A 16,687-nucleotide genomic window follows, 5' to 3' on the forward strand; every position below is an offset into this window, starting at 1 on the left:
TGAAGCTGCTGTGACAGGGAATCTGCCCTCTGACACAATCCTCAAGCAAACAGTCGATTTTACATCAATCATAATCATTAAAAGTGTTATTATTGTGCACACAGATATAATTTGTACATGTATAGAAAGGAGAGAGTGAGTTTCCTCACTTCTTCAGTGGGTTGTTTGAAGGTCAAATCCCTGGTTTTGCTATCGATGTTTGGGATGAGGGTTATTTATGCTCGGACCAGTCAGGGAATGCATTGTGTCAGTGAAGGTCCTCACACACATGCATCAGAGTGCAAAAATATGGGTTTGTTTATGTGTCGATGTCCGAAGGGTCAGTGTGAGCCAGTGGCTCAATCAATCGCTGCTGACGTACTTAGAAGAGCACAAATCACTAGCTGTGGCACACGCATGCACACATGTACACACACAAACAGTGGTTTGCACAGCTATCCTTATTTGGACTTGACTACCATTTCCGGAAGGGCTGACCAAATTTTTTTCCCTAACCTTAACCAACTGAAGCCTAACCCTTTCATTGACCTAACCACAATTCACATTTCACCCATAACTTTAACCAGAATCTCAGAAATTGTGTTTTTTTACCACTGTTCCTGACAAAGTCAGCGTTGAACCTGGAAAATGTCCTAAATATTTAACAAAAACAAGAACACACACAACCACACATACACTCTCTCTCTCTGAAACTTTAGAAAACAGCAGCCGCAGACTCACTCCCCTCCCTTCCTTCCTTTTCCATAGACCATTAGATGTATTGACGATTCCACATAGTGTTTTTCCTCTAATTGGTTTATGCACAGCTGACCGGGCAGTGATGCCAATGATGCTGCATGGTGTACCCTGTAACACAGTGTTCAGTACAAGCTCTGTGGTCCATGGAAATATGGACCGCTGCTGCTCTTTCCAGCATCGATTCTCCCTCAGCAGCAGCAGTGCTCTGCTCTCCTGCTAAATCTGTCACTGTGCCTCTGTTCTCCGAGGGACGACAGTGAATCTGCTAGTGTGTTGCTCAGCTGCTATCTCCAGTGTCAGTCCCACACTCTGCTGGGGTTCAGGTCCCTGAAGGTCTCAGTCACAACCAGGACACAGGGCTGAGAGGGAAGTATGAGGCCCTGGGTTCGTGCCAACAGGTCCAGATCGGTCCAGGTAAGATGTGTCTCGAATTTGTAATGAGAGGTGTTCTTTCCATCACTCTAAACTTTCTAAATTGTCATTTGAAAATAAATATTCACTGTAGCTAAACCTTTTGCTAGTGGAATATAATCCAACAGTTGTGCATTAATTACCTCCACCAAGGAGATTGACAGTTTGTTCGTTGTTTGTTTGTTTGAAAGCAAGATTATGCAAACACTACTGAACAGATTTCTACTAAACTTCGTGGAAGTATTTGGTTAAGATGAGGAGCAAACTCATTGAAGTAAGATCCAGGTAAGAAGAATTTTGTCTTTAGGAGATGTGTTGTATTCAGCCACCAGGAGGCGATGGTGACTTTTAAGAAAAAAACCACTGTGTTGTTTTCTGTGAAGTAAAAGTTAAAGATTTTTTTTACGAAAGTAACAGCAGCCATTTATTTTTTACCTACGTAAATTCAGAAGTTACTCCTTCTTCCGTTAATTTTGACTTAATCTCCTAAATATACGCTACTTATCACTTCCGAATCCCTGGAGACTGATTTTTATGAGGGGTACCTGAAGGCAGCATGAGTGAGAGTGCGTTTGCGCAGCAGCCCTGGCTGTTGACATCACTGTCCTCCCTCCCTCCCCTCCTCTCCTCCCTCTTTCTCCCTCTCCCCCCCCTCTCCTCCCCTTCTCTCTCCCTCCTTTGCTCCTCCCTCCTCCTCCCTCCTCTCTTCCTCCTCTGCTCCTCCCTCCCCTCCTCTCTTCCTCCTCCCTCTTCCTCCCCTCCTCTCTTCCTCCTCCCTCTTCCTCCTCTCTTCCTCTTCCTCCTCCCTCCCCTCCTCCCCTCCCCTCTTGTCGCGGTGTATTTCGGGAGGTGGAGGTAGTGGAGCTCCTTGGTTTTCGCCTCCTCCATCAGAATAACCACAGTAATGGTTCCGCCCCGGGGACACACTCGCACATCTACCCGCGGCTGGTGACCCTTCCCCGGACACTTTCCTCTCCTTTCACCGCCACCACACCTCCAGCCGAGCCGAGAGAGAGGAGCCAGAGGGTGGACTGGACCCAGGAGGAAGAGCCGCTGATGTGACGCTGCACATCCGCCGCTTTCTTTAAAAACCTCCGCAGTTCGCCAGCCATTGATTTATTTCACCCGGACATTTCTTTGCGTCTTTGAAGGAAACCGCAGCCGGGTGTCGGTTCTTTTCCCCGGGACAGTTTCTCCGTGGGAGCCGCCGGTTCGTCCCCAGGAGCATCACGTTAGCTAGCTAACAGGAAACAGCCTCCCCGTTTCCCCCGTGGCGGTCGCGGGGAACCTCCAGCCGTGTCCGCGGTTCTCCTACATCCTCCCTGGGTGTGTTTCTCCCCTTCGTCCCCGGATGCAGCTCTCAGGGAGCCGGTGAGCAGCGGGTCGTGTAGCGGGTCGTGGTGACCGACATGGTGCGATAACGGTAGTGAAGGGATCCGGGGGGACGAAGCGGAGCGGGGGCCTCGGTGTGTTGTTTCACTGTGTCCCTCTGAGGAGGCTCGGTCTCCGGCCATGAGGTGACGATCGCTCCCCTGGTTGTTTTTGTTTAACGCATTAAATTAAGCTGGATCACTGCCGGTGATCCGTGCTGCCTTCACGGCCTGGAACAATGAGACGCGAGGCGGTGTTTTTCTGATCCTGGTGCGACTGACAACCAGGCTGATCCGGGGGCTGCTGGTGTTTTTTTTACCCCGCTGTGAACACAAACCTTCGGCCCTCTTGTTGTTTTTCACCCCCTGGACGGAGGACAGCACCCGGGGACGAACATGTCTCTACGCCCGCCGCTGCCGGGGAGCGAGCGGAAACCAGACCATGTAAGTAGACTCGAACCGGGCACCTCCAGCAGCATGAGGGGCGATCAGCTCCTGGAGGAACCGTAACACACATGGTGCCACTGTAACACACATTGTGTCACATCGGGCTGTGAGTCCGCCTGGTGACCGGTTCTGCAGACCCACACCGGCTCAGGTGGTCCGGGTTGGAGATGGGGGACGAGGGGGTGAGAGGTGACGTTATGGGGGAGGTCTGGGTGCAGAGCCCTTTCTGTTTTATTGATTACACAACCATGCCCAAAATCACACGTTTAATCTCAGATACACACCTCACTCACCCACCAGCACCAGTGCGCATGTTTAGTCATCCCCCCCAGCTCATCAATAATGAATGCATTTTACCCAAGGCCACCCAGCCCTCTCCACACCCAGCCTGCACCCACCCCCCCTCCTCCGTCTGCCCCAGTCCACCCACCCCTCCTCCATCACCTCACCTCCAGCCTCCTTCCTCTCTGACCTGTCCACTCTCCTCCTTGAGGAAACTGGACCGGTCAGACCCAAGTGTGGAGAAATCTGCTGTGTCAGGCTAGCCTGGTCTGTCCTGCTGATGTTTTCCTGTGGTTTTGGGGGGGGCGGGCTTTAGATGCAGGAATTTCACATCTTTCTGTTCTCAGGATTATATTCCTAAATATGTTTGCAAGGATGTGAGCCTCTTGCTCATATCCCTCCACGTCATATTGACATTAATATTGTGGATGTACAGAGAGTCCCCACCTTTATCTCAAGGGCACAGAGCTTGAAGTTTACAGCAGGAGCTGCTTCCTTTAGCAGTACCAGCTGACAGAATACACAGCTCCTCCCTCATATCCTTAAAGACTATTTAAAGGGCATGTCATCACTAAACCAATTTCCTTGGTCTGCTGTTTAGATATTGTGTAAATATTTCATACCAGTAGAGACTGTGACAGAGTTTAACCAATGGTTAGCTGGTTTCCCTGGTGATCTTACTGACCAATCACTGCAGGGACTGTTGATTGGTCATTTGGAGACTGACATGTGTAAAGACTATGTTTCTGTCTGGGCTCTGGGCTGTAATGGAAGTTTTGAATGGCAGCAATAAGGGAAAATACCTGAAGACTAAACATACAGATTTCCTGCATGTAGTCAGAGACGTGGTTGGACGTGATGCTGCTCAGCGACCTGCTCTGTGTGACCGGCTGAGTTCAGACTCACTGCAGATTGTAACAGCCATGTGTTTATTGCCTGTAGGCTATGTCAGCAGCCATGGCACCAGTCAGAATCATGTGGATTTTGATGTTATATGAACATGGTTGTGGTGGTTTGGACAGTTTGTGTCTGGCCACACCCAAATCTAGGCTTTCCAGAAGCCCTCTATTCTGTTACAGTTAGATAAAGATGCTTAGTCATAACAACAGGAAACTTAGTTATCTCTATATTTTTTTTACAGTATCTACTCTTTTTTTTTCTTTCAGTTGCATAGTGTTTCTGGGAGAAATCAAACTGTGTCAAGTCATTGTTGGGTCCCTTCTCCTGTTTGATAACAGGGCCGTAAAACAGTTAATCCTGAACAAAGCAGAGCAGTAAACCAATAAGAGCGGCCATTAGGTGCTCGTTTGGTGTTTGTTAAAGATTGCTGCCGGTTGCAGGCTATAGACCTGCATATCACAACTGAGATTTCTTATTGTGAAAGCAGGATAGCTGTACTGAGCTGTCACGTCAATGCCATCAAGTTAGCAGTTGTAAGGTTGTTTCGCAAAACAGAACTAGAGGAGGCCTCTTTAAGTAAAAGCAGAGCAGATAAGTCTATATGGTTGTTAGCAGCCTCACCGTGGCAACAGCAGGGGGTCTTCCGTGTACCTCCTACGAACCCCTTTACATCCAGCCTTACACTCCCACCCTCTCGGAACCTCGTCCATTAACAAGAACACTGTCCCTCTTCTAGAAATGTGCACTCAGTCATTACTCAGTGTTATATATTCAGACACTTTAACAGAGGTGTTTCCTATAGTGCAGAAGTTTCTCTGAATTATTCTCCTTTCCGGCAGCTGAACTTTTTACCACATTCCAACTGTGTTCATATGATTGAATTGTGTTCATCTTGCTATTTGCGCTCAATACGCTGAATATACTTTCACAGTGGAAGCTATTAGTGCTGTTTACTTAATCAAAACATAATAGAAACCACTATATGGCGGAGTTGATGCTGTATCCAAATTGCAGGAGCTGGAAGGTCAAATCTGTCGCACCTTACCAATATGAGCCTTTTTCAGACCAATCCGAATCAGCGTTCATGTTCATTTTCCTTTGGAAATTGGTAAAAATGTCAAAAAAAATGTCAATGTTAAAGCCAGTGACTGAATTCAACCCTTGGTTGGAATTCATGCAAAAATGTACTTGATTCTTTCTTGAGTCGTTTCCCATCCTTCCACCAAGGTTCATAGAAAACCATTCAGTAGTTTTTGGGTCATCCTGCTGACAAAGAGATGGGTGACAATCATATGGATTTCACTGAAGAACTTGATGTTTGAAATAAAACCTTTTGTGTGAAACTTGTCATGGATGTTTAGATTCTACCTTTACATTTAGCTACAAACGATTGTATCACTCTCTGTTGTTGTTGTGCGAGATAATGGCATACATTATCTCCAGACTGGTTTCTGGGATTGTGTTATTGTCAGTGTGCATGTTCGCGGGTGTCGTCACATGCACACACAGACGACTTTGCTGAACCTGCTAAACCTGCAGCTGGTGTAGTCCTGTAAGTGTTTGTGGTTAAACGTCAGTTCTCATGTTTTTCTACTCAGTCTTGTCAAAGTAAGAAAAATTAGAAAGTTAGAATGATTTGTACAAGTGTGAGTAAAGTATAACTCCAGTTTATGTTAGACTTATATCACTATGATGATTGTAACATATGATATATAGTCAGTGAATCCTCTTACAGGTAGAATGAAGAGGTACTGACTGTCTGTACTTGTTCTTGCTGAACTGTGGGAATGGATGTACTTTGCTCTGGGCTAATCAGGAGGTTTCTGTCTCTGAGACAGAAAAGGCAGCCAGGTTCAGAAGTGTGGGTGAGTGCATGTGCATACACGTACCGTGGTTTCTTCTAATACAGAGGCCTAAACATTGTTCCGTGTTCCTCCTCAGGGTAGAAAAGGGCTTTTGTGTTCCCTGGACAAGCCAAAGACTCCCAAGCTCGCTGTCCTGACTTGTTCCCCAAAGCCTAGCATTCATCTCACCTAGAAACACATGAGATTCACGCATAAACAGCCCCAGGCGTTCAATTATCTGGACTGCAGAGGCCAAATGAACCATGTACGACCTGAATGAAATGAGGCGTGTTCATATTAGACGACCTACATGTATGTTGGTCTCAATCGTACACTGGAGAAGTGTTTCCACTTCTTCTCACTTTCCAGGAATGAACTATCGATGTCATTTGGAGCCCGAGTCTATGCCGTAGCAATCAGGAGATGGAGCCGTCCCTGCTAGGTCCCACTAATACACACGCTTGACCAATCCCGAGTCGGTCTCAGCTGTCAATCAGGACGTTTCATTCCATTTTTACCTGAACAAACATTTAATAATACATAATTAGATTTTTTAGTTTGGTCCATGTCTCATGGGCTTTATGACTCATTCTGCAGCCAGCTACCTGGGGTTGATCAAGGCGTTTGAGCTTCATTCTTGGGGAGCTGTAATGTCGTCCATCTGCAGTCTATGATTCCAAAGATTAGATGCCATTACAGCCCATGAGCAAGTTACTGAGCTCCCAGTTTTCTCTGGTGATATTTGTCATTGGGAAGCATTGGCAAACTGTTATAGGTGTGAATAAACGACCAGAATACATTTTGTTTTGAGCATTGCGTCTAGGGAAGTGGAACTAGTTAAGAATTCATTAATAGATCAGTCAGGGATGAGGAGCAGACATGAACAGACACAGGCAGAAATGTATCGTCCAATAAAAATAATTTAAGTTCAGCAACAGATACAAGATTAAGAGGCCAATTATAGATTAAATGTTACTGCTGTATAATCTTTTATCCACCATCTATTTATACACACAACATTTTTGGTACACAAGTTACACAAAAACTATTTCTGGCTGCAATTGTGTAACTCAAATGAAGTGTTTTTCAGAGATCAGTGCTGAACAGGTGGCTTTATGTGGAGATCAGGCTACGATGTGAAGAACCACTGTTCTCGGAGCCTCTGTCAACGGACACATGCACACTCGCTCCTGCAGATAAACACACAATCTCACAGACGCATGCAATTACAAAAAGAAACCGTCAGACGAGCATAAAGGACACTTAGATGTGGACAGTCAACCTGTTGTGTTCATTGTACAACGGGGCTCCTCTGCTTTCAGCTCTCAGGTGTCGTGGTCTGTTCTCAGGCCTGAGCTGCTGCTGTTTAACCCACGCAGCTCTTCCTGATCTCTACAGTCTGTCTGCATCTGTAGTTTCTCAGTGTCTTGACAAGTATATAGTCAAATGTGGATAAACAAAAATTGTGTTGAATGAGAAATATCATAATTTAAACAGTAAGATCTGTATTTTCTCACAGATCTTAAAGCTGTTTCTGCATTTACAAACCTCTTTTTTCCATTCACGCTACCTTTTTGGTGACATAGTAATATGGTATCTACATATGTTCCAACAGGTTTTTCTTCTCTAGACACTGCGTCAAAGCTGGTTTCCTTACAGTGCACTTTGACGTCATGTTTATTCTTAGCCGTTTGAGATTAAGACAGCGTCAAATGTTCTCTATGTGAGTGTGTGTGGCAATCGTCTTGTTGTCATCCAGAGGAAATGTTGCAGAACAAGCGACCACTGTTACTGTCCATTAGCTGAGCCCTGCAACAAGAGTGTCCTTTAATTGTGCTCTGGTCATTAGAAACAAAAAGCCTGTGATATTGTTATTTTACTTGTACTGTCATTTTCAATGTGAGGTTTCCTTTCGGGTTGAGCAGGCGTTTTTAAATCTCTATTAAATAGATAACAGTAGCGACATCAGTTAATCGTAGGAGTCTTCAGCTGTCGACTTCCCCAAACAGTGAGGTGTCAGTTTCCTGCAGAAGACTGCAACGTCAGCAATTGTGAGGCAATAATTCCCCAATACGCCTTGTTTCAAAACAAAAGTAAAATGGATATTTTCTCACACAACTCATACACAGAAGTTCCTTGTTTCAACCAGGTAGCGCGAGAACAATGTTTGTATTTCCTAAAGAGGTGACGCCCAAAACTACAAAAATAGGACAGAGGTTGATATTTTTCTAAACTTGTTGGGTAAGAAACTTGTGTCTTGTGAGCATCTGTATCTCAGAGCCTACAGTGACTCGGAATTTTGGGAACAGCGGAGAATCCGTTCGTGTAGCGACTGTGAGAGAAGCCAAGGGGTGACTCGGTTGTTTAATCTGCTGCTGTTGATCCAAACAGAATAAATCTGACCCGTCCTAAGCCGGCTCCGATGATCACAGCCCTGTGGTGAACGATATGCTGAGTAATGTGGCAGGTCTCCAGAGTCGCACAGAGAGCATCACTGTGCGTGTGTGTACTGAACTATGGAGACTGAGGAATCCTGTTACACTTTGCATACTGACGCCGGGTAATGTCAGACTTGGGTTGTAGTAGTCCTCTTCAGAACTATTTATACGTGACCCACCGCATAATAGTCGGCAGAAGTTAAGAAGATGTTAGTTTTAGTTTTTTCTTGAATCCATTCCAAGATGTTCCGTTATAAGAAGGTAATAGACCTGAGAGAGAGCATCTTGATGTAAGAAATGGTGGCAAAATTCTGAAAGAAATCTTGTTGTGCTTTACAGACAAGGTCAACTGGAGTTACTTTCCAAATAAGATGGTGAATATCACAGTCTTATCCGCAGCAAGATGTGACAGTCTTTTGCAAAATTCAAGGTCCTTTTTAATGAGGATTTCAGTCCTGGAAGCTATAATCAACATACTGAGGAGTGAGACCTTCATGATTGTTAAAGTCGTGGAAAAACCTGAGCTGACCCCGGCAATTACCATCATTTAGTATGAACCCGACGTGTTGTAGAGCCAGTATCCTGTGACGAGAGGCCCAAGAAAGGCTGCTTTGAGTGAAGTACCTGAAAAGTAGAGTTTTTGAATACAGAACCTTTGCTACTTGAACTGTACTTGGCACATGAGACAGAAGGCTAAGATTGGGTCTCTATTCAGAACAACACAATTCAGCCTGCCCTGGGGAAATATACAGGGAATGTGAGAGAGTGAGGCCTAACGGTAAAAAACGGTTTGACCCATAGCCTGCCTAATGGTTATTGGGAGGAATTTCACTAAGTCTGTCAGACACTGACAGATGAGCAGCTGTGTTATATTTAAAGAATCTCTCAAAAGACACGTTCTCCATAAGTACAAAAGAAGAAATAATTATTGTTATTTTATTTTGTTTTCGAGGGCTGGAGTGCAGCTTATGATAATTACTCACAGTTTAAGTTAGTTTAATTTCACCTCAAAGCTTTTGTGGTACAGTGTGTACTGCATTTGGTCAAAAGAAAGCAAGTGAGCCGGGTTTGAATCCAGAACTATTTCTTGTCATCCTCGACTGCTTCTGTCTAATGACGCAGAAAAGCCAGAAATAAATAGACAAAGGCCAATTCTAAAATCACGGTTAATTATTATAAAACTCAGACATGTCATTCCAGTGTGACCTTCATCTGTTCCCTCTGCCATTGAACCACCTCTGTCATCCCGTCCAGCCCAAAGTGCTTAGTCATGAAAAATATCTTGTAATGAAAAGAAAAACAAAAGCAGTTTATAATTTCTTTAATCAGGCTGAATTACCCGATTCACTAATTCAGCCTAATAACTAACATTTGATTGATTGACCTGATTTTTTGCCATTAGAAACTGATACACAATACTGAAAGTTTACAGATGAACATTTAACACAGTGACTAATTGCCAGTTAGCATTTTGCCTTAGAACAAGAGTATTATTTGCCATTAAATGCTTTCTGCTTTGTAAAGAAATTAAAAGGGAAATTTGCTGGACTCCACCAGCTGCACAGTATCAGACAGTCTGTCACTTCTCACTGACTGACATGTTTTTCTGGCATCTTTCGATTCCTTCTGCAAACTGCCAGGAAACGCTTACTGAGAGTTGCAGCGCAACATGTGACCGGCCTGCTGTGATCGCTGTGACAGCTCTCTGCTGGACAGGAAGTGATGCAGGTTAAGTTAAAGCAGCTTCCTGCTGCACTTCTCACACACTCCTGATCGATGGCTGACATGTGAGGAGTCGATACGAGTTTGTGACGTTTGAAGGTTTAGCTGAAGTTCTGACCTGCTGTGCGGTTGTGAAAATTGGGAAACTTGAAAAAAATACAGCATTTGCACAGACTGGAATAAACAGCACAGATGTAATTTAGTAAAATGACCTATAATGATAACTCATCCTTTTATTTTCTGCAGGGTTTTCTCTTTTGTTGTGTTCTGTGATGTTGTGGAGACAGTGTGTCTGCTGGTGTTTGTCAAAGCCAGTGACAAACCAGTCTGAGGCCGAGAGGCCAGGAGCCACAGCAGCGAGAGAGGAAGAGGAAACCGGGCACACGCTGTGGGTCAATGTGTGTGTATTAGCAGGAGTTGAGGATGGTTCAAAGTTATGCCATCACTCTGCTGGGGACCAATGTCAAATATCCGGTCTTTACACAACACCACCATATCAACGCACACACTCCGACCCACAGTACGTCCAGGCAGCAGCACTCAGACACCTCCCTCAGGGCGTGGGCCATTGTTTGGAAACATGTTTCTGTTCGTCACTGTACTAGTGTTGACGTAGCTGTGGCCTGCCGCTCCCCCAGCTTCGTTTAATACAACAATAATTGAACAAAGAAGAAAGAGAACATCACATTTGCATTTTGCATTTGTCGGCATCAACACTGACACTCGCATGATGAGTTATTTATGAGTCCAGTTGCAGAATAAGCAATAAAATCTACATTACTAACATAAAAATATCACCTACTGGCTGCCGGTGACAGAATAGAATAAGCCTGTAGCTCAGCAGTGACACAGAAGCAACATGAAAAGAACAAAGATGATGAAGATACTCAAACAACTAAATGAACATTATTGTAAACTGAGAAGCTAATAAGTTTGAAGTACAAATGTGATGTGGAGTCATGATCTGTTAGATCAGGCACAGTCACAAGAGAAGAACTGTGTCACTAGATTCACGAGTTTCAATTTATGTGAGGTTTACATTCAGCTGGACGCCCACACACACACACAGCACAGAAGGAGCATAACTGCTGTACTGTGTGATGGAATGCCAGACATGCAAACATGCATTTAATTCCAGCATCAGATATTGTGCTCAGCCTCACCTTCCATGATGCTTTGTCCAGATTGTAACATATACAACAAAGGGGTGGAATAATTCTCCAAATCCACAGTTCAGATTTATGGGGGCAGCTAAATGGATGTACAAAGGGAGTCTGCAATCTCAGAACTATGATTACCTCCACCAGGGAAGTTTTCACCTCTCTCCGTCTGTTTGTTGGTGAGTTACAAAGTGGAACAGCCTAATTCGGGGAGCCTGGATGGAGTCCTTGTTAACTGCTGGTTATAAAGCAGTTAATAATATAATGACATATTGTATTAAAAAATCAGGAGCTTTGAGAGACGGTTACATAAACAACTTTAATATTCCCTTTTTTCCAAGGATTTTGCTTCGAGCTTAAATTCAGATATTTTGGAGGGAAACTTAACTGACCCATTTCAGCTTGTTGTTTAAATAATTGAAAAACAGAGTCTGTCTGTTTCTCTAACACATGATCACGACCACCCAGCAGACATGTCATCATAAAACTACAGACTAGTAGTTGCTGTTTTTAATGTTTGTGACAGTTTCTATATTTGGATTTTACTAATCATGGTGTCCTGATCCAGAATCCAATCAGGACTAATTATACAAGCTTAAAATACATAGATATACATAAAATGTGAAGGAAAGTAGTTTGACAGTTTAAACTGCACTATTTCAAATTATACCATTGTGGTACTATTAGCTGCTGTGAGCTTCAGTTGCATACTTGACTCTTCAATCTGCCCACAAGCTGCACCAGCAGCCGAGAGCAATGAGCTGAGCAGGAAACGTTGAGGTGTAGGGCATCGTCAGAGAATTGGATTCAGTTCGCAAGGACAAGGTGCAGCTTGTTTGCTGAATGTGCAAATTACATAGTAAGAGCCACCCCCTCCCTCACACACACACACACAGACACACACACAGATACACACATTCACGTAACCGTCCACCAGCCCTCCATCTATCTCAGATACCAAATGTCACCCTACATGTATAATGATGCATGGGGGGAGGTTTAATCCCCCCACTTTCCACCCAAATACCTCTGCCTGCCCCAATCTGCTGGCAAGAAACCTTGTCACACTTCACCCAACTGCACACACACATTCACACAGAGGCCTCTTCTTGAATGAAACTGCTTGGTAATCAGAAGGAGGGGGTGAATCGATGGACTCCTTGAAAGAAGTATGTGGGGTGGAGGGGTGTTATAGGGCACTGGGTGTGGGGGGTGGTGGAAGGCAGCATGAAGCTCAAATTGATGTGAGGTCGCTGAAAATAAAGATTTTGGCGCTAGACAAAAGAGAGGGCGTGTCCAGGCTGGAGAGTAGACGAGAGGGAAGGGAGGCAAATTGATTTGTCTGGGGGATGGGGGACAGGCTAGGGGAGAGAGAAGAAGGGAGAATAAATGGGGGGGAGGGGGAGGAGAAAGTGAAAATTGGTGTGGAATAAATTGGGACAACTACATATTCTGCTTTATGGCTGCAGTATACTACAAAGTGCTTTACAGGGATCTTCTAGAGAGTAAAGCTGCTCCAGGGTTTCCTTTACAACTTCAACACCAGCTTCAGTCAATGTTGGTGTTTTGTGATGACCACTCCACAGTTACTGATCTAAATTATCTAAACGTCTTCTGTCTGTGTCTCTGCTTTGTATCAGACTACCACAACAAATGGTCAACCTATTGATTGATTGATTGATTTTGGCAATAGAAAGCGGTAAAAATGAAAGACTGAAGAAGATGGTGAGGAAACCTGATGTGAACAATAAAGGAAAAAGAAGGTTGGGTCTGGCCCTTTCTGAGTGGATGGAAAGGAAGATGCAGGAACAGGTGGATTATTTGTGAGTGAAGGATTGAGAATGAAGGAGGGTATGAAGGAAGAAAGAAGAATTTTATTTAGGAATATGTAACATTATGAATTGTGTAGAAAACCTTGTGACCTGTGCTGAGGAGGTTATGTTTTCATCCCTAATGTGTCTGATAGTGAACAGGATTACCAAAATCTACTGGACAGATTACTTTTCACTGGGTGGAAGGCTGTGGTAAAGGTCAGAGAAGAACTCATCACATTTTGGTGGAGATCCGGGATTATTTTCACTTTATCTAACATGGGGAGATCGGGACCTTTTCCTTGATTTCTCATGGAATAATTCGTGGATATGGATAAAAAGAATCAGACATATTTATGGGACTTATACTTATGAGTGTGTGCAATTTGTTGCTGATCCAAATAAAAATACATCTTGGTTTTATTAAAAACAGTTGCAGACTGTGTCTACTATGCACTGTGTGAAAATCTTGTGATCTCACCACAGAGTTCACCACAGTGGGTGCAATTCAAAATGATGTGGTTTCGTCTGTGTGTGAGCGTTTAGGTTTTTTGTTCTAAGCTGCAGGTTTAAAATAAAGCTTGTCATGTTTATCAGCAGAGTGTCAGGAGTTCAGGGCAGATGAGTTCCCCCCCCTCACGTCATCCGGCCACAGATAAAACACCGGTGACCTCACAGCCACATATGAATGTGAGGAATGCAGACTGGCTATTCACCTATGGATATTTGGCGCCGGGTGGTAGTCACATGACTACAGGACCACAGTCAAGGTCACATGGTGTTGGTCACACGGTGTCGGTCCCACGGATGTTCGTAAACGCTGATTAGGGAGTTTGTTTGTACAGTGAAACTTTCTCTACTCATTTTTCATCTGTAAAATGATGGAAACCTCTGATACAAATAGAGATTAGAGCTGCATTTTCAGGATTAATTGATTGATATGGTCGAAGGTGATGTCGTTATACACGTGTTGTTTTGTCTGAGCAGTCAAACAAAACTAAACATGCTCAATTTACAGTCATTGAAAATAAAGGAAAGCAAAACAATTATGACATTTGACTGATTCAGCTGTGATGCATTGTCAAGACTTATATTTTCTTTCACCTCCTCAAAACCAGCGTTGTTCAATATGGAGTAAAGATTGTTTTTGAACTCGTTGAAGATCGGCTACAAAGCGGGTTATTAGTTCAGTGTTTGGTTGTACTGACAGTGATTGGTGTTTCTCTCTCCACAGCACACCTCCCTGTCGGCCAGCCGCTCAGAGAAGGGAACTGGCTGGTCAAGCCGCTCGCTTGGGGCCAGATGTCGTAACTCCATCGCTTTGTGTTCAGACGAGCAGCCACACATCGGAAACTACCGGCTGCTCAAAACCATCGGCAAGGGTAACTTTGCCAAGGTCAAGCTGGCACGGCACATACTAACCGGCAGAGAGGTGAGTTCAAAGAAACAAGACGGTAGAAGATTGTGTTAGTGTCAATAAAGTTATGACTGTTGGAACCATAAAGTGGATTTAAAGATTGATCGTAAGACAGCTCCCCAAAAGTGATGCCAACCCAACTTGACCTCCCCCTGGTGGCTGGTTATAGGCCATAAACCTAGCCTCCACTAGCTGAAGCAGACTCCAGGGGAATCGGAAGAGAATAAGAAAAAGAGCAAACCCTGTGACTCAGCCAACAGATGGATTTTTAAAGGGCTCTTCCCACAAGTTCAAAGCACCTTCTGTTATCGTTTTACAGTCAGCCGGTACGGTCTCGTGTCACGGCACAATCAAAGCCTAAGACCCTTGAAGAGAAACAGTTGTGTTTTATTGTGTAGGTCTATGTCTGTTTTGTTTAAATACACTGTATTCCTTTTTCTTGTAAAAATCCATGACCTACATTAGCTGTTGATATTTCCATCAGGCTCATGAGAAAGTCCATGTTCCTGCCGCTGGCTCGATCATGTGAGAGCCGCTGCGTTCCACCCACGTAAAGAAGGAGTCAGTCATATACTGGTGGTTTAACATGGCGGTTTGACACAGTGTTTGATCAGGCCACCACATGTTGTTAAGCCTCTTATGAAGCCCTGGTTTAGATTTCATTGTTTTCACTACATGCTTTTTAATTTCCCCCATGTAACATTGAATAAGGGCTATAACACTTGTGTTGTTTCATTGAAATCCATTGTGCTTATAGTTAGGGGTGCAACGATTAGTCGACGTCGTCGACAAAAATCGATGACCAAAATAGTCGCCGACGAATTTACTAGTCGATGATTCGTTGGTTACGTCATAACACGTGTTTCTCGTGCCGCGCAGCGGAACTAAACGGCGTTTTACCGGAGGTGCTGATGGAAGTAGCTGAGGAGTGAGCAATCTCGCTCCCTTCCTATCTCTGAAAGTCGCGCATGTGCAATAGCGACAAAACATGGACCTATGTCGGCGTCCGCTGCCGCGCGCAGTCGCGCACCAGGAAGTAAAAAGTTCCGGAGAACTTCACTCTGAACAGCCTGAGAAAAACTACCTACAGTATCTGTGCGGCGGACCTGCTCTCCAGGGCAGCAGGACACGCACATTTGAGGAGGAGGCACGTGTGACTTCTTAACGGAGACGATGCGGACTCGCCTCTGTCAGATGTTTTATATACATGTATAAACCTGCGCGCAGGATTATAGAATCCATTACAAAAATATGGTTTAAACTTTTTGTTAACGAGTTTAAAAGCGTTATGTTATCCTATTGCCTGACAAACGTCTAGTTTTAATCAAAATGATTTAGTCTGAAGAAGACTGTAGTTTCGTTTGTTGATGTTTTTATTAATGTTATTTTCCCTGTCCTTTTTTGTTAACACGAAAAATGGATACTTGAATTTTAATTTATTTTTAGTACCAGCACTTGGCCTGTTCTTGGTTCACAGTAAAAAGGGAAACTTAAATTTAAATTAATATTTTTTATTAGCACTTTGCCTGTCCTTGGTTTTAAATGGACAAAAACTTGATTTTTCTTTGCTTTTGTGTCAACAGTACCCTTATATGCAGCAAAGTTTATTAAAAGACATTTTTGTTAATGAAGTATCAATCTTTATTGTCTTTATTTTCAGTCATCACATGCCTTGAACAACCTCAAGCTAAATTTAAAAGCAGCTTGCCAAATCATAGCAATTGAGAATTTGTGTCATTCATAATCCGATTAGTCGATTAATTGTTTCAATAATCGGTGACTAATCGACTATCAGAATAGTCGTTAGTTGCAGCCCTACTTATAGTGAAGAAGCTGGTCTCCAGAGCACATTGCTCAGCAGCTCTGATAAACATAGACAGCTTCATACAGTTTAGAAACTGTGGTAATTCGTAATAAATTAAATTAGAGATTAAACAGAAACTATTTGGATAAATAAGTGGTATAAAGTCATGTTTTCTTTTTTTATTTGATCAATTGTGCTTGAGCTTGGTGTGATTTATATATTTTCTCTGGAAGAATTTCATTGTAAATTTCTTTTTCTGTTTTTTTTCTAACAGGTTGCAATAAAGATCATCGATAAAACACAACTCAACCCAACCAGCCTCCAGAAGGTGAGTGTATTGTTT

General features: G+C 43.7%; 1 protein-coding gene across 3 annotated transcripts in view; it reads left to right on the forward strand.

Moving 5' to 3' along the window:
- The first annotated feature begins 1,999 nt into the window (after positions 1-1,999).
- The window catches only part of mark4b (MAP/microtubule affinity-regulating kinase 4b), a 40,971-nt gene continuing 26,283 nt past the window's right edge, over positions 2,000-16,687 (forward strand). For all 3 annotated transcript variants that reach the window (XM_061073029.1, XM_061073027.1, XM_061073028.1), the window contains exons 1-3: positions 2,000-2,963; positions 14,358-14,555; positions 16,619-16,672. In XM_061073029.1, coding sequence (XP_060929012.1) covers positions 2,916-2,963; positions 14,358-14,555; positions 16,619-16,672 — 300 coding nt within the window. In that variant the 5' untranslated portion in view covers positions 2,000-2,915. The remainder of the gene's footprint in view (positions 2,964-14,357; positions 14,556-16,618; positions 16,673-16,687) is intronic.

This window comes from Limanda limanda, chromosome 6 (assembly GCF_963576545.1).
Source record: "Limanda limanda chromosome 6, fLimLim1.1, whole genome shotgun sequence".
NCBI lineage: Eukaryota > Metazoa > Chordata > Actinopteri > Pleuronectiformes > Pleuronectidae > Limanda > Limanda limanda.